This window comes from Biomphalaria glabrata, chromosome 1 (assembly GCF_947242115.1).
Source record: "Biomphalaria glabrata chromosome 1, xgBioGlab47.1, whole genome shotgun sequence".
NCBI lineage: Eukaryota > Metazoa > Mollusca > Gastropoda > Planorbidae > Biomphalaria > Biomphalaria glabrata.
The window spans coordinates 54,471,191-54,488,999 of NC_074711.1; the positions used below are offsets into that span (position 1 = coordinate 54,471,191).

Genomic DNA, 17,809 nt, shown 5'->3' on the forward strand with positions numbered 1-17,809 from the left:
TTCACATAAACTTTTGTTAAGAAAATTTTAACAGATTGGCTTCAAAAGCAAATAAAAATGATCTCTGATATCTTATGTTTACAAAAAGTAATCATAATTAGTCCTCAAATCAAACACAATATAATATGCTAAAACTTTGATGGAAATGACCACCCCTAAAAAAAGGGTAAAATGTGCTGACACACTTTTCAGCCATTTTTTGGGAGAAAAAAAAATGGATCTAGGTCAGTTTATCGAAGTACCTAGCATTTTCATTGATTCTCATTGAGATTCTCTTCTGATGTAATACTATGTAATACACACTATATTTTCTAGATATATTAGATCTAGATATTAAGGTAGTAGAATCTAGCTACTAGTTACTAGTGTGAATAGTAGACTAGATACATAAACCAGATGACATTTTGCTGACAAAGTTATAATAAATAAAGCAGAATGGTCTAAGATCTAGATCTAGTATCATGTGTATCAGGGGCGTCACTTGGGTTGGTGCAGACATGCCTACAGTTCCGCATTATGCGGAACCATCCCGCAAAAACATCAAAAAGGCTCACGTTCCGCCATTCTGCATTCACGATTTTTTGTTCCGCCAAGTCTAAATTCCGACACAAAAAAAATATTAAAAAATTGCAGATTTTTCATTATTTATTAATAGTGCGAAATGAAAATACTGAATACAAAATAAAATATATATAGGAATATAGGTCTGTGTTTATTGTTTACATTTCATCTCTTCTCGGACCAGGTGTGTCCTAAATTTACGAAGATATTGTTGAGCTAGATCTAGACATAGATCTAGTACTCTAGATCTATTCTTAGAATCTAGAAAGTGCTAATAAGCCATATGTTCTATTCAAATCCCTTTCTTTTCCCGACAATAGCTCTACTAGTCTAGACTAGATCTATTCTAACACTAACTTGACTAAGGTGACTAACTCAACTCAGTCAACTGGTTTCTAAAGTTTCTTAGGACACTTAGGTTTCTATGACTAATGTCATGTAAGAAAATCTTAGAAAAGGATTTTTAAAAAAATACGCTACCCGTTATTAAATTAAAGATCTAGATCTAGACGTAATTAATTAACTTAGACACAGTAAGGCTAGAAGGCCTAAATATGGCTATATATCTACTCTACTTATTACATAGTTTTAATTAGTGTATCTAGATTTAGGACTAGCAGTAGCACAACTGTTACTAGATAACTAGATGATACTAAATCTAGATCTAGAAATAGACTTAGAAGGTGATAGATCTCTAGATTCTGGATTTCTATACATGTATCATTATGACATTATGTAATAAATTTAGTTGTCAATAAGTCTCTAGATCTAGATATAGACATAAATATTTAGATCTATAATAATACAGTTAATACTATTATATTAAAACTACACATAGTGCACGTACATCTGTAGTGGGCGTAATTGTCTTAAGATCATTTTCTTGTTAAGCATTTAGTTTTTGTCACACAAAAGTCGTCAAAATAACGGCATTCAACAGTTATGGGAATTTCTGGCTTATGAAAGACTTTTGACCAGATTAAGATGTTGATAAATAACTACAACAAAAATACAACTTTTTAATTTTAACCTTGAAAAATAATTTAAAAGGCCTCGCCCCCTCCACATTTGTCATGTCAATAGTATGATTGTAAGTCAGTCGAGAGAGATTTATCAGTTCTGCCATAAAAAGGTAGAAGACATTAGAATCGCTTTGTTAAAGACGCATTGAAAAGTCTTATTTTAAAAAAATCAACACTTGAATCGATCTTGTAGTTAATGGGGAAAGGTTCTAGTTGTGAAAAAAATATTTTCTTTAATTTTTTCAATAATGGCATTTTTACTTGATTAGTAATAAAATTTGAAAGAATTACAATGTAAATACAACCGACTTTTTTGTCCTTAAAAGAAAGACCACCTTTGCGTCCACATTTTTAACACTTAGCTTTTTGGACATTTGTAAGCCTACCAAAAAAATAAAGTTAATTAAAATATTTATATCAAGGTATGTTTGGGTATCTAACTAATCACTTATTTTTGTCTGTTGTCAGTTTTTTCCAAAGTACAATTCTTTTCCACTTGGGTGTCTTCCCCCTGGTGGGTGTCACCGGTGCGGACCGCACCCCCACACCTGCTTAGTGACACCACTGATGTGTATCACTACACCAATCTCAGTTTGCATTCATCCCAAGACAAATACTACAAGCAACTGCAATAGCTGCATCCATGATCCATTAGTCCACATCACCAATTCTCTTCATTCAATCATGTCCATATAGATATAAATTTTCATTTAAATTTGATTTTGTAATTGCTACATTATTAACATCCACATCACAAGGACCTAGTCATTTGAGACGGCATCACTCTAATTATATCTTTTTAAATGTATTCTGGACATTTAGCTGACAATGTGATGTGTGTTGAGAAAGTTTTGAAACTAAGACATTTTATTTGCAGTGTTAAATAAAACAAAGGGCAGGAGGGGATGGGAAGGTCTTTAATTTGAGTAACAGATAAAAGATCACATGTGATACAGAGACTTAAACACAAACTGAGAAGAAATGGGTGTGGATGGTATATTATTATATATATCCAAGTCACTACCTAGATAAACTATGAGGTCTAGGCATGGCACATACTAAAATATGAAGCAGAGATGGGAGAAAGAAATAAGGTTCAAAATGTGACAATTAATTTAAATCACTGACGTTTAGGTTTCAGAACTATTTATCTATATCAGTCAATCTATCTCTCTGTCTGTTTGTCTGTCTCTCTCTATATACCTATATATATATTTTGTATTTATATTATTAATTTATTTATATATTATATATATATATATATAATATAATAAATATTTTACATATTTTTTAGAGCAAAGGACTTGTTCTTGGTGTTTATGAACCTAAAGAGAAAGATGGTAAATTCATCCTTACTCCAACAGCACAAGTATTCAACCAGACATCTGGAGGGCAGTTGGAATCTATTCTCAAAATGTAACGTTGCTGATGTTTACCTTAGACTTCTTTGTTTTTATGTCACACAGTCATTATTCAATCTCTTTATTAGGAATATTTTATTTTTGTCATTGGGTTTCAGTTTTGATGAATGAAACCAAGGCTTTACTCTTATCTAAAATGTTTGTCAAGCCCACTGCTTAAGGTTATTTCATCTGTTTTCCTTCTAAGTAACATTTCTGTGTAGGTCCTCTTTTTCTTGGCAAAAGATTTCTTCTAGGGTCTAAGGTTCTAGGAGACTTTACTTTGAATATGAGCAAAGGCTGGTATCACTGGTATGTCCTTGTTATAGAAAGCTTTACAAATAATATAGAATTTAAGGAAGCTGTTAGACCCAGAGATGTACATTTAAAAAAAAAAAAAAATTATTGGTAGACAAAAAAAAAACAACAATTTAATCTTTAGTTAGTTAGTGAATAAAATTATAATTTAACCTGCAAAGCATTTTTGAAAAACCTGGACCCATCATTATAAAACAGAAATTCCACATTATTGCAATACTTGCACAAATGTGAAAAAAAAAGGGCATACTCTAGAGTAATCATGAAGTTAACACCCTGTGACTATGATTCTATCAGTTTGTTTAAAAACTCTCTTGAACTCAGTTTTCAGTTGTTTTTTTATGAAACTTGATAAAGGTATACTCGAAACTTAATATTCTTAAATCTTTTTTTGTCATCCGTTACTTTGTTATTCATATTGAATACATAATAATAATCATAATAATGTAATTTTAACTGACTACTTCCATAATAAAAACAAATCTACGTACTTTGACAGTGCTGGCAAAAAGCTGAAAACAGGTAAAAGTCGTTTGCTTTATGGTATTGGTGAGGCATACTCCACTATAGCTGTAGCTAATCTTGGAAAGCAAGATGCTGGCTATGATGCAGACGAGCAAGTAGACCAGGGCAAGGAGAATGTCAGAACAGCTGTCGCTAGTAAGTCTTTTTCTCACAAGTATTTTTTTTTTTTTTTCAACTTTTAGGGCATTTATACAGGAAAACAGGAAGTAATGTAATACATTTTACATTGTCTAGATTAGGTTCAATGGATATATATATATATATAATGTTTTTTATTTTATGGGGGGATAAAACTGATTTTATATATATATATATATATACCTTGCCAATCGTTTTTTCACCCAACACGTTTCAATCTAGCTTTTCAATTTGTACTGACTTTTTAAACATGATGACTCATAGTTACCAAGAGAAAGAAACAGTTCTAAAAATAGCAAGATTTAAAGTAAAAGTATAGAAGTAATATCCCTAAAATATAAAGAAACAAATTTTAACAGAACACTGAAATATTGAAAGTTAAAAATATTTTGTATTGCTTTGACAACCACAAGAACAATTTCTTTCTGTGACATTTGATCGTACAATGGTTAGCCTGATTGCACAATGGAAATCTCTAAAACAACCAAATTAACACATGAATGTGTATAGGATGTAATAATTTTCTTAGGATTTCTGTAAATAAAAAACCTTTTTTTTTTTAGATGTAAAATTATTTTCAAAAATAAATAAACCAGATGTGAAGAACTTGAGACATATAACTTCTTGAAAAACTTAATAAATGTAAATATTTTCCAAATCACAGGTGCTGTTGTTAGTCTAAGAGATTCAGGGGAAACTCAGGTGGACATTGAACCATGTGGGGATGCAGAAGGTTTTTTTTTTTTTTTTTGTTTGTTTCCAGAAAGCAATGAGTTTTTGAACTATTGTTCTGATATGTTTTTCTTAGGTGCTTAGTACAAATAAACCATTAAATGTGCACTTGAAATGTTTCCTTTTATATTCTCTTGTAAATAGCTGCTGCTGAAGGCACATTTTTATCATTGTACTCTTTTGATGATCTGAGACAAGAAGAAAAAAGGAAGCCATCAGTGGATGTGAATCTTGTTACACTTGGTTTGTCAGAGGAAGTCATGTAATACATTTTACATTGTCTAAGTTAGCTTAAATGAATACTCTTTAAAAAAAAAAAGTTTTTTTTTATGGGGTGATAATACTATGATTTTTTTAAAATAAATACCTTGCCAATTTTTTTTTAGCCAACACTTTTTTAATTTAAACAGCTTTGTGACACTGTAACTGTAAGAATGATTTTAAGATTCCAAGAATGCTTTATTTTACAGAGCAAGTACAAAGACTAGTTGGAGCAAAGGGCAAACTCTGGCCAGTGCTCAAAATTTAGCTAGAAAACTGAAAGAAAATCCAGCTAACTTGATGACTCCCACTATATTTTGTGAAGAGGTGAAGAAAAACTTTGAAGGCCTCCCAAATGTAGAAGTCATTGTCCGGTGAGTTCAACAGCTTGATATCATTTGCCTACAACAACACTATAAAGTTTTCTTACATGTTCATCTTCATGTATCATTAATTTCACTAGAGACAAGGAATGGGCAGAGGCTCAGAAGATGGGTTCATTCCTCTCTGTGTCAAGGGGCAGTGAGGAGCCACCAAAGTTCCTTGAAATCCACTACAATGGTGGTAACCCTGCTGATCCTCCAGTTGTCTTTGTTGGCAAGGGAGTCACTTTTGACAGGTTGTTACTGCTTATATTCTTTGATTATTCTAATATGTAGACTCAATTTCTTTAAAGTTTTTTTTTTTTAAATACACTTTTCTTTTGGTCACACCAGTGGTGGTATTTCAATCAAGCCATCTGGTGACATGGATAAAATGAGAGCTGACATGGGTGGTGCTGCTTGTGTCATCAGCAGCATCTTAGCTGCTGTTAAACTGGGTTTACCATTAAATATTAAAGGTAACGTTTGATAGTAATGGTTGTATAGTTTTAATATTGCTTTTGATTGTGTATAAAATAATGGAAAAAGAAGTTAAAAATTAATTTCTATTTTTTCTTTTGCTAATGCTCTTATCCATAGTGCATATATACAAATATATTAACTACTTGTTATTGTCAAAGAAAATCTCAAGCAAACATGCAGCCATGAGATAAAAGTTTGTGTGTGTATTTTTGATAGGGTTCACACCTTTAACTGAAAATATGCCCAGTGGTAAAGCAACAAAACCTGGGGATGTGGTGGTGGCCAGGAATGGTAAAACCATTATGGTAAGTCCTTTATTTTTTAATTAACTAAATTGTGTTTTTCTTAGTTTGTCTAAATTTAAACTTTTTTTTTTTATAGATTTAGGCTAGATGTTTAGTTTTTACTAAAAGAATGACAACTTAAAAGACTCACAAAAATAAGTGTTTTCTTCCCATTTTACAGATAGAATTTATTTAGAAATTGTTTGCTAATTATAATGTTTGTCTTTGTGCTGAAACAAATATCGGTCAAGCACTAGCAAAAGAAATCCCTATTTGTGTTAATTTTGTATGCACTATCCCATTGTTAGTTGTAAATATATTTTTCAATAATTGCTGAAAAAAAATGACTTGTACATATTCTGTAGAAAGCATAATAGAACACAGTTTATGTAGTTGCCATTGTTATTCATATTTCTAATGTTTAGGTGAACAACACTGATGCAGAAGGAAGATTGATTTTGGCCGATGCACTTTGTTATGCTGAAACATTCAATCCAAGACTTATCCTGGACATTGCCACTTTAACAGGTTTTTGTTCTATTTTCATACTCTTGTTTTTGTTTTGATACAAAATTTGGATGATTTCAGTATATTTTAGGCTTCTTTGTCCATTTTTTTCAGGTGCTGTTGTCATAGCATTAGGAGGTGTGGTATCTGCAGCCTACACCAAATCAGATCACCTTTGGGAAACACTCCATAATGTAATAACAATTTTGTGTGCATTACTAGATTAAATTCAGTGTTCTGTTGATGTAATAGAGTTTAACTATAATAACTTGTTTTATAAATTTAGTTTTTTGGTCATTAATTTAGAAAATAAAAATATGTGTCACTACTGGGTTTTTTTTTTTTTTAAGTAAAATAAATATTAGATATAAGAAATATAAAAATTTTAAAACATTTCCAACTCTATGTTCAAATCTAATTAGATGGGTTATGATTGAATCTGATCTGATTGTCATTGAAAAAAAAAAGCCCAGTTTGGGGATTGAACCTTTGACATGCAGGTTTTTAACATGCCACTATATAAATTTCCTGACATTTTCCAAAATTTCCAGACTTTGAACCAACTTTTTTCCTATTACCCACCTTCTATCCACTCCTGTAGAGTGTAAGCTATTAATTGAAAACTAGAATCATCAGCTCTAAGACTTCTAGGCTTATGCTGTAAAGTGTATTTGGGAGTAAGCCCTTTCATTTCTAGAAGTCTTCTATCCACTATTCACTTTTGATGCGTATGCTTTCTGATAACATAACGCTAAAGAACCCTTTGCAAATTCAGGCTCACATCATCTTTCAACAGTCATAATTCTTGTCCTGTAAAGAATTAGCTTTGTAAGAGATGTCACATATTTTTGTCATTGTTTTAAAACTGTACAGTAGTGGACTCACTCTCCTATGTGTTGCAGGCAGGGAAGGTGACAGGAGATCGTATGTGGAGAATGCCTTTGTTAAAGTATTACACTGGTCTGGTCACTGAGGGTGTCATTGCAGATGTCAACAATATCAGCAAAAAGGCAAGAGAAGCTGGTAGCTGTACAGCTGCTGCATTTCTCAAGGTAGAAACAATTTTTTCTAACATCTGAGAAACATTTAAACAATTGTTTCTAGTTCTAAAAAAACATGTTAAGTGTCTGTGTATATGTGTGTATTATATGAAAAATAAAGAAGACTGTGATCTTTAAAGGTCAGAGACAAGCAGTGTAGCAGTATGTTTGTATGGGCCAATACCCAAAACACTTTATCAATTTTGTCTTTCTTTTTATTCCTAAACTAGGAGTTTGTGAGCACAGACAACTGGATCCATGTAGACATGGCTGGTGTGATGCACAATTCAGATGAAGTTCCATATTTAGGCTCAGGAATGTCTGGTAAGGGAGAAAACTGTTAGCAGTTGGCTTTTGGAACAAGATTTATGACACATTCTTTATCCTAATGGAACAGGAAATTTATGGAGATTCCCAGTTTGAATTATTAAAACTAAGAACCAATTTTCCTGGTTAGTTTGCAAGGGGATGAAATAATGTCCTTAGGGTTACTTCTACTTTTAGAACGTCTTATCAATAGAAGGCACAAAAAAAAAAAAAAATTAAGTTCTTAAACATATGAAATATATTTGATATAGTTGATAAACAGTAATACATTAGTGTCACAATTGTTTAATTAGGTCATATCTTGGTCTGGGACTTTTACAATTTAGTATCTGAGATTTTAGAAGAAAAGTGTCCTATAAATATAATTTAAGCTTTGTTTATTACATGTCTGATACTTATTGTACTCCATTAAAATGTATTGTTTTTTCAATTCACCAGGACGACCAACTAGAACTTTGTTCCAGTTCTTGGAAAGCCTAAGCAAGCAGCAGGCTTGAGTCTTGTTCTTCTAGGGAAGTTCATTGTGAAAGAATTTCATGTTGAGCCATTTGAAATAGTTTAATGTAGTTGTGATAGTCATCTGAGAATGTAGTCTTAGCTAATGACCCAGATTTGCCTTTCATGTCATGTCTATTGTTGTATTCAAGATTTTATGGTATACAAAGTTTGTTAACTGTTGTTTTATTTATGTAATCAACATTATTCAGCCTACACATGCTTACAATGAATGTAGCCTACTCAACTGTTACATTCACTTATTTGTTGCTGTTCATGATGAAACAAATAAATTATAAAAGGTGACAAATGTGTTGATATTTTCTTTTAGTTTCTTCAACAATGAAAAGAAAGAAACTTCTTCATGGCTGAAGGTGAAAATATAACGTTTTATTACTTAATTGTTCACTGTGCATTGTAGTATTAACTGCAAACAAAACAGCCATGTGGTAAGCTCAACATTTAAAGGTTCCCTTTTCAGACCTTGCGATCTAAAGGGCAGATCATGTTAGGGTCATCTGTTTTTAGAATTTCGTTATATGTTACCATAACAAATTTCAAAGGCCTAGCTTCAGAAATAACAAAAATAAGATTTTCAGGGATACCTCCTCTTAAACAAAAACTCAACATTGTCAAAATCAATAAAATATAGTCCTATATGTGATTCTTAAGACTAGTTGACCATCTTTTTCAAAGGAAGGTGGAAAAGAACGCATGGCACAACACTTCCTCGACTCGAGATAGTCTTATACTAGGACTAAGGGCAGAGAAAATAATAAGGCCTACCATTCGAGCTTTTAGCATAGCTTTCTTGTAGACATCTTTATGTGCTGTGTTATGTTTGAACTTTTAGCATAGCTTTCTTGTAGACATCTTTATGTGCTGTGTTATGTTTGAACTTTTAGCATAGCTTTCTCGTAGACATCTTTATGTGCTGTGTTATGTTGGAGCTTTTAGCATAGCTTTCTCGTAGATATCTTTATGTGCTGTGTTATGTTTGAACTTTTAGCATAGCTTTCTCGTGAGACATCTTTATGTGCTGTGTTATGTTTGAACTTTTAGCATAGCTTTCTCGTGAGACATCTTTATGTGCTGTGTTATGTTTGAACTTTTAGCATAGCTTTCTCGTGAGACATCTTTATGTGCTGTGTTATGTTTGAACTTTTAGCATAGCTTTCTCGTGAGACATCTTTATGTGCTGTGTTATGTTTGAACTTTTAGCTTAGCTTTCTCGTAGATATCTTTATGTGCTGTGTTATGTTTGAACTTTTAGCTTAGCTTTCTCGTAGACATCTTAATGTGCTGTGTTCAGTAGACTTAACTGGAAATGCAGATACAATACCAGTTGACAAAGAATCCCGTTTTACAAAGCAATACGCTAGTCTAGTAGGCTATTATAAACGTACTAAAGCATCAATACCAATGCAATTTAAAACCCTAGTAATAAACTTCCAAAACTCTGAATAAATCAGCAGATTTTACAATTTTATTAGAAAGAGAAAAACCAGACGTAAGCCTAGTTTTAGGATCGGGGACATTCTATACTTATAGACTTAAGTACTGTTAACCCCCAAAACTTTATAACTGCATTAAATATAAATTTTCTATTAAATATCAAATTCCATGTAGTAACGATTCTGTGAGATGTACACTGGCAGTGTACGTAGCAGGAAGTGGCCCCTTGAGGAACATTAGGCCTATATAAAAAAAAAATAATTTTTTTTTACAATCTTTAAGTGAAAACAGATTAGTTATAACATTGAAAAACGCACAAATTAAGCAATTTAATGCAAAAAAAAAGTATATTTTAATGCTTTTTTTTTTACTAAAAAATTATAACAATATAGTAAAAAATAGGCTTCAAATGTAGCTTACAACATTATCTGGTACTAACCAGTAGCCTACTATCCAGATATATTTTTTTACAACAACAAATAATAATACAATAGCAAAGATTTTAATATTTGAAGTGCGGTTGAACCAAACATACTTTATATGCTCGTATATTCGTATATTCATATGCTTATCAGTTATGTAATAATCATAAATTCCATTTTTTTTTCTAATTCTTTTCATTGGGTCGCAGTCATAATTTTGGCATTTTCAAGTTTGTTAGCTTTGATAAAGTCTATAGACTCAATTCCCTTGTGATATTAGCTCTGCTAATTAGCTATACTAAATTGTGACTAAATTGTAAAAATAAGTATACATAATAAATAACGGTGTCTTAGAGGTAAACATATTATGTTATGATATAACACAAGGACCTAATAACAAATTATAAGATTCTAATGTCACTGAAACTAAAATCATGCTTTTGTCTAATTCATTTATTTACTATTAGATATCAGGTTCTCATCTTGATTCTTAATGATGACATTGTGAACTGTTAATATTTACTTGCGACCCTAAAAAAATATTATAAATTTCTATAATTATTATTAAATTTTTTTTTCACATAACCATACATCAATAGAATTATAATTTGCTAATGGGAAAAATATTTTTCTAAGCAGTCAGTTAAAATACTATAGCCTAGGAGAACTGTATGAAGTAAAATAAAACAAAACAAAAGAAAATATATAAAAGGAATTATTATATTATTGTTTATATGTTTTCAAATAATAACCTTATAATCATCATAATTAGTTCTATAATTTGCAATTATAAGGGTATATATGTTGTATAGCAATAATATATGATAATATTGATTAAAACAAGCAAATCTATGTTCTAAATGAAGTCTTGATCTATTGATCTATTTTGATTCATATATCAGTAATTGATTCCTACAGTGGCATATCTCATATCCTGCCATGTACACTGGGAGTGTACGTTACAAAAAATTAAAATTTGAATAGTACAATAGACCATGCTATAAATGTTAAATCTATTAATTAATTATAATACTAGGATACTTTATGTTTTTAAATCAATTAGTTTTATTTGAAAATATTTATATAAATGTGTTATTACTTATATTTTCCAAATTGGTTTCATTTTTTTCAATTTTTGACAATGTTGTCACTTTCAAGCACAATAAAATAATAAAACGCAATTGTAAAAGTCAAACAGCAGTGGCAAAATGTAGACAAACATATTATGTTCTTAAACGAAAACAAAAGAAAAAATAGAAAAAACTTTAATAGTTTTTTTTATAAAAGTTTTTGAAAAACGTACACTGCCAGTGTACAAAGTAGGATATATATCGTCTACTAGCCAAATTTTGTAAGCGAATCGAACATCTATAATTTGAGTGCGTCAGTTAGGTTTGTGCATTACCCCCCACCCCCCTTTCTTCTTCTTCACATGCACACAACACAAATCTCACTATATGCACTAAGTCCTATGTGCATGGGCGCCCGCAGGAGGTGGTGGTGGTGCAAGGTCGTGCACGTGCACTCCTCTGAATTCTGATTAACCCAATTATAGACAATCTGTACACCTTCATATCCATTAATTTCTTTTAAGTAGCAACTGTAGTGCTTCCACTGAAGTAGGCTACAGTTGTAAGGAAAAGTTATTGTATTAGACTAATAATAAAACTACTACTGTTAATAATAATCTTTTTATCCATAAAGAAATTTGTCTTACACTTTGTACAATATACCAAACAAAAACTACCCTGGGTTTATCCGGAATTGGTGTGGACCATGTACGTGCACCCCATCTTTCCCTTTCTGAATTCTAAGTAGCCAAACGTTAGACAATCTTTAGCACCTTCAAATCAATTAACTTCTTGAAAGTATATCATCTTAACCAGTTGTTCTTCCATTGAAGTACAGTTGCAAGGATAAGCTGTTATTGCACTAAACTAGAATAGGCTTATTAAGAGTTGTTTTGTCTTCTTCCTTATACAATGCAAGAGCTGGAACTTGAAGTGTGTCTGTTGCGACAAGAAGCCATTCATCAGTAAAGTTATAGACAGTTTCGGTAGCTATGCACAGTCGACGTTATTGTAGTTTTTGTTTGATCGACAGCAGGGAGGCACGAAAAAACTTAACAACGTGTAGGCCTACACATGCTCATTTTTTTTAATTTTTTTTAAAAATAAATTTCATGAAACAAGTTTTTACAGTGCACTTAAATTAATATCGCATAAGTATGGGGGCACTAAATCATCACTTTTCTTTAATAATCTGCGTAACCAGAAATTAATAAGAAAGTTAAAGCTACGATTATAAGCCATAGGTCGCAATTAATTTGCACCCGCCTGCAAAAAAATCCTGAAGCGCCCATATTATGCCTATGTGAGTCTAATAGATACAGACATCTAGGTATTATATGTAGGCCTACGTGCTATTACGCCTATATATTCACATTATTCTCTGTTCTGAACGTGAGTTTGTGATTTTCATTTCTTTAGGATACATTGTAATATGCCTACTATCCACATAGGCATATTCTTGTGTATCTTCTTCTTATATAATATGACGTTACTTCAAAAAAGAAGATGATTACGTCAGTCATGCATATTATTAACCAATGACTTAAATTCTGCCAAGTCACTGGTTTTCCGGGCTAGCTCAGGCAACACATTCCATGCTCTAATAGCACTAGGGAAGAAGGAGTATTTGTACAAATTTGTCCTAGCATATGGGACGAGGAATGTGCCTTTATCTTTGTGTCATTCAGAGTATTTTATTAAATTTTGTATTTGAAGATTATGGTTCAGTGTTTTATGTATAATTGCTACTTTACTTTTGAGTCTTCTGTCCTGAAGGCTTTCTAAATCTAAACAATGTGAGTAGGTAAAAAAAAAAAAAAAAAAATCATACGCTATGCCTGTACCATGGGGTTATCGTTAATGGATCAAGTGCACTCAGACTATAGGGTCTATCAACGCATAGATCGCGCTACAGTGACATATCAAAGTCTATAAACTTCAAGTAGGCTGGCTTACTTTATCTTGTGATTGTGGTATATATATAGCTACTAGGCCAAGACAGGTAGGCCTATGTTATTATTTTAAGATACTCTTTCCTCAGCAACATTTTATTTAGACCTAGATATAATACAATTTAATACATACAATAAATTATTATTGAATAATAACTTTAAATTGTTCTTTTAAACTATAGGCTACTTGATTATCGATTTAGGCCAAGTTAATTAAAATCTATATTTCTTTTAGGCTAAGCTAATTACCTATTCTTATTTAATATAAGACTATTTCAGCTAACAAGATCTATATAGCTTACTGAATTGACGCAAAAACAAGGTTGATAAGTCAATTCACAAAATATAGACATTCAAGTAGAAAGCGTAAATGTACCGAAAGGCTTATTAATAATTATTATGGTTGCAAATGGTTGTAGCCTACTGTTGGTATTATTTCGATTTTTTTAAAAGTCATTTTAAAATCACTTTTCTTTCAAGTTATCTCTGCAATATAGAAGTTCCTATAAATCCTATTTGTAAGCTTTGATCAGTTTTAAATTAGACTATGCATACCTTTAATTGTACTTATATTTTGCCTTTATTGTACAAAAGATGTTTTCAAATTCTTTCCATTATAGCAATTAATATCAGTTCTTACTTGCGAGTCTGTTTTTGAATATTTTAACTATGGTTTAAATAAAAAAATAAATAAATAGCAACCCAAGATGCTTGATGTTTGGAGTCAATGTACAATATTATGCAATTTTATCTAACCATTTTCAAAACTGTTTCCAGATGTATCGCTCTACTGTAACTGCAGCTGATGTTCCAGACATAGTTACAAAAGTATACAATCTCAATGTTAAAGTTGTTCAAGAACTGACTAGTTATGATGACCACAATTTCTATGTCCAAGATGTCTCTGTGGTATCTGACAATACCACCCATGGATATGTCTTGAAAATTCTTAACTCTTTAGATTCACAGAATCCAGATATCATTGGTCAGTATTTATTTCATAGTTTTTTTTTTGTTTTTTTTCTTAACACTATTTAGTATGCACACATCCACATAGCTCCTTTGACTTTAAAGAGATGATAAGATACCAGGATGAGACTATAATTATCATCACTTGTGTAATACCAGTATATTTGCTGTGTTGTGAGGGGTCAGAATTGTAAACATAAGTACAAATGACTAACAAAGAACCAGGGTACTGTTATTATTTCTAAAAAAAGAAACAAAAAAAAAATTCAATTATTTTATCATCATCATCATCATCAAACTCCATTTGAATGAGGGCTTGAGAGGCTCAAATCCTCTCTTGCAAATGCCCTAGACAGAAACCCTGCTGTTTTGTGTAGAGCATAAATGTCACCATACATGTTGAGAATTTTTGGTTTCCCAGACCTGTCGAGACAGTGATCATCAAGTCTGGGGCAGTCAAAAAGAATACGAGACACAGTCTCCTCTTCTTCTCTGTATAGAATTATACCATAATTTTAATTACTAAAATATTTGCTCATTACTTCAGAATTACAAACTCAAATAATGTTACACATGAAGAATGTTGGATACCCTACACCTGGAGTTATACCATGCAAAGATGGTCAGCTTTTAAAACTTATGTCATTACCAGCAAGGAAAAACCAAAGTAAATATATATATATATACTTCTTTCATCAGTTTGTATTGTAAAAAAAATTAATTAGGATGAAAGAAGTAGCTCTTGATTTGGATAATCTATAATGCAACTAAAACAAAATTAATTATTATATTATCAAATGCATGGAGTATAAAGACTAAAGTATATAACAATTCCTTGTAATTATCAGTAAACGTGATAAAAAGGAAATGACTGTTGAACTCTTTGTTTTCCAGATGGTACAGAGAGCACATCCAACTTTATTGTACGTTTGTTTACTTTTCTTCCTGGGCTTCCTTTAGATCATGTCAAGCTTACACTTAACATCTGCTTCCAAATTGGTTGGTTTGCAGGAAGAATGGACATAGTCTTGAAGGTAGTATAAGAATGGAATTAGTCTTGAAGGTATTAGAATTTAGGGTTGAGGTTGGGATTAGAAGTAGACTAAGACTGGCTAATATGACACTGTATTGGTACCAACATTAATGCTTTAAATATATCGGATGACTGCATGTTCATGTGGTATGCACTGCAGGAGGCTTAGCTGGGCTAGAAAATAACAATCTTCATTTCTGAAGGAGTGTCCAAAACATTTATAACAAAACAAATAAAGAATTTGAAGCTAGGTACTTAGTGTAATAATAACAAGTTTTTTTTAATCAACTCTGAACAAAAAACAACTTTTCGCCAACTTTTATATTTTATGAAAATAGAACTTCAAAAATGTGACTTGATATTCATTTGGCCCGAGAGAATGAACAAAGGAATAAAAATTCCTCTCTAGCCAGAAGAAATGAAGAAAATGATAGAGAGTAGAATAAATTGACCAGGTCTCATTCCAATGTCAAGAAAAACGATGCCTATTGTAAGCTATGCTGAAATGATCAAATTTTTCGCCCCAGAACCAAACACAACAGAATGAGACAACATATGTTCTGGTAACTAAAAGCCGGGACTGTGAAACTTGCACTTGTGGAGCATCTCACCAGAGAATGTTGACCATGTCTTTCAAAGCTGCATAGTCTACCTAGAGGCCCAAACAAGACACTAGCCCCAAATCCCTCCTATAGAAGAAAAACTTTATGGAGAATGGCCTGATCTGGAAATCAGTATACAAATTCTTTAATTTGTTTATTTTTATGAAAATAATATTTCGTAATAAGTAATACTAATACTACATAAGATTCTAGTTTCTATAATTTGATTAATTTATAAAACAATAAAAATCTGTAAATATATTAGTATAATTAGGTGCTAACAACCATTGTTTACTTCAGGATTTTTGTCTTGTAGACAAGCCACAAGTGGGCAAAATGAAAAGAAAATGGAACATGTCAGAGATTCCAAATTTACGAAGTAAAGTTCATTCAGTAACAAGTTCAGAGATGAAAAGTGTGGTCATAGAAGTTATTGAACAATTTGAGACTCAAATTTTAACTTGTCAACATATGTTTTCTAAAGGTAAATGTGTTTAGTGTACTTATCCTCAGCTAGATCTATAATGATTTGTTAGGTGTAAGAGAAGCACATTTTTTAAAATTCATAATTATTATACAACTAAAGTTGTTAGCATTTGCAATATATATGTATTTCATTTCCTCAAATTAATACAATGAAATTGCATATTTAGTTGTTTTGTTTATTACCGTGATTCATTTTTATGAAATTCTCTTGTGGTCAGGTTTCATTATTAATTTTTAAGCTACCGTATGTCTTAAAGATAGAAGAAAATACGAGCATTAAAAAAATTCCTTTACTGTGAGGGTTGCATTAATAAATCATTGTAGTAGATGAATAAAATTACATATATACATAAATTTTTTAGAAACATTTCAATAGTTATCAAGAAGTGTTGTGAGTAGTGATAGTTTGAATCACAAAACTAACTCCTGGCAGAAAGGATTTTAAAAAATTTTCAAAACAAAAATTTGAGGGGAAAACAAAAACTTAGGGAGGAATACTGGGAGTTTATTTGCATTGATTCATGGAAATAACTCTTGAATCATTCATTCTATATTCAATTTACAAAAATTACTTATTTCAAATTATGCATTTCAGGTTTGATTCATGGTGATTTTAACGAGTGCAATATAATAGTCAGTGAAAACAGTCATTTTCCCATAGAGGAGCAATACAGCTCACCTGCAAATAGCTTTACTTCAATGGCTACCAAGTGTCAAGATGAAGGCAAAGGTTATAATATTTCTGGAATCATAGACTTTGGCGATACTACATATTCTCTTTACATTTTTGAAATAGCCATAGCCATGACTTATGTGATGTTAAACCAGCACAACCTATCTCCAACTGCAGCAGCTGGCCATGTCCTAGCAGGTTACTTGTCACATATAACAGTATCCCAGATAGAGCTACAACACCTGAGGCTGTGTATCTGTGCTCGGCTGGTACAGTCCATTGTGATGGGTTACTTTACTTTCTCTGAAGATCCCAGTAATAGGTATATACTAACTCATGCTTCCAGAGCTTGGCCTTTATTAAATACACTGTGGCAGATGTCTGATTCTACACTACTGCAACTACTAAATGTTCCAAATCACTTAAGTTAAAGCAATTAACATTTAACATTGTGAACTGCAATCTTGAATTAAAGATAATTTAAAAAAAAAAATGTTTTAAATTATTGTTTTTCTATTTAAATTTGATTTTTGTAATATCCAAAGCTATTACATAACTAACATGTGAACAAAGATTGATCTTGAGCTTATAGTCTTATATTGTTTTCTTACAATAGTTTTTCATATTATTTCAATTACATCCATTCTATTTTAATGCTTTTTGCATGCACTGCCACATCATCAGTGCACTTC

The 17,809-nt window shown here is 31.5% G+C and overlaps 2 protein-coding genes across 8 annotated transcripts in view; both read left to right on the top strand.

Annotated features, from left to right (window-relative positions):
* LOC106061422 (cytosol aminopeptidase-like) overlaps positions 1 to 8,765 on the top strand; it is a 28,117-nt gene extending 19,352 nt beyond the window's left edge. For both annotated transcript variants that reach the window (XM_013219568.2, XM_013219567.2), the window contains exons 2-14: positions 2,878 to 2,999; positions 3,801 to 3,961; positions 4,629 to 4,697; positions 4,841 to 4,958; positions 5,167 to 5,331; positions 5,421 to 5,576; positions 5,674 to 5,798; positions 6,019 to 6,107; positions 6,512 to 6,614; positions 6,708 to 6,787; positions 7,496 to 7,645; positions 7,864 to 7,957; positions 8,399 to 8,765. In XM_013219568.2, the coding sequence (XP_013075022.2) occupies positions 2,878 to 2,999; positions 3,801 to 3,961; positions 4,629 to 4,697; positions 4,841 to 4,958; positions 5,167 to 5,331; positions 5,421 to 5,576; positions 5,674 to 5,798; positions 6,019 to 6,107; positions 6,512 to 6,614; positions 6,708 to 6,787; positions 7,496 to 7,645; positions 7,864 to 7,957; positions 8,399 to 8,457 (1,491 nt within the window). In that variant the 3' untranslated portion in view covers positions 8,458 to 8,765. The remainder of the gene's footprint in view (positions 1 to 2,877; positions 3,000 to 3,800; positions 3,962 to 4,628; positions 4,698 to 4,840; positions 4,959 to 5,166; positions 5,332 to 5,420; positions 5,577 to 5,673; positions 5,799 to 6,018; positions 6,108 to 6,511; positions 6,615 to 6,707; positions 6,788 to 7,495; positions 7,646 to 7,863; positions 7,958 to 8,398) is intronic.
* On the top strand, positions 8,705 to 17,610 carry LOC106061420 (hydroxylysine kinase-like). 6 transcript variants are annotated; one of them, XM_056044169.1, is made up of 6 exons: positions 8,705 to 8,829; positions 14,132 to 14,339; positions 14,871 to 14,990; positions 15,218 to 15,357; positions 16,259 to 16,442; positions 17,040 to 17,610. In XM_056044169.1, exons 2-6 carry the CDS (start codon positions 14,132 to 14,134, stop codon positions 17,546 to 17,548), a joined length of 1,161 nt encoding a protein of 386 aa, XP_055900144.1. In that variant the 5' UTR covers positions 8,705 to 8,829; the 3' UTR covers positions 17,549 to 17,610. The 6 variants fall into 6 exon arrangements, with proteins under 6 accessions (XP_055900144.1, XP_055900153.1, XP_013075018.2 ...); XM_056044178.1 differs by lacking the exon at positions 8,705 to 8,829 and adding an exon at positions 13,003 to 13,344; XM_013219564.2 differs by lacking the exon at positions 8,705 to 8,829 and adding an exon at positions 13,004 to 13,404.
* Positions 17,611 to 17,809: the final 199 nt, after the last annotated feature.

Coding starts and splice junctions, on each gene's coding strand:
- LOC106061420 (XM_013219563.2), top strand. CDS start 13,754: ATGGTTGCAAATGGTTGTAGCCTACTGTTG. Junction 13,784..14,131: donor ATGGTTGTAGCCTACTGTTG/GTATTATTTCGA, acceptor AACTGTTTCCAG/ATGTATCGCTCTACTGTAAC. Junction 16,443..17,039: donor TCAACATATGTTTTCTAAAG/GTAAATGTGTTT, acceptor TATGCATTTCAG/GTTTGATTCATGGTGATTTT.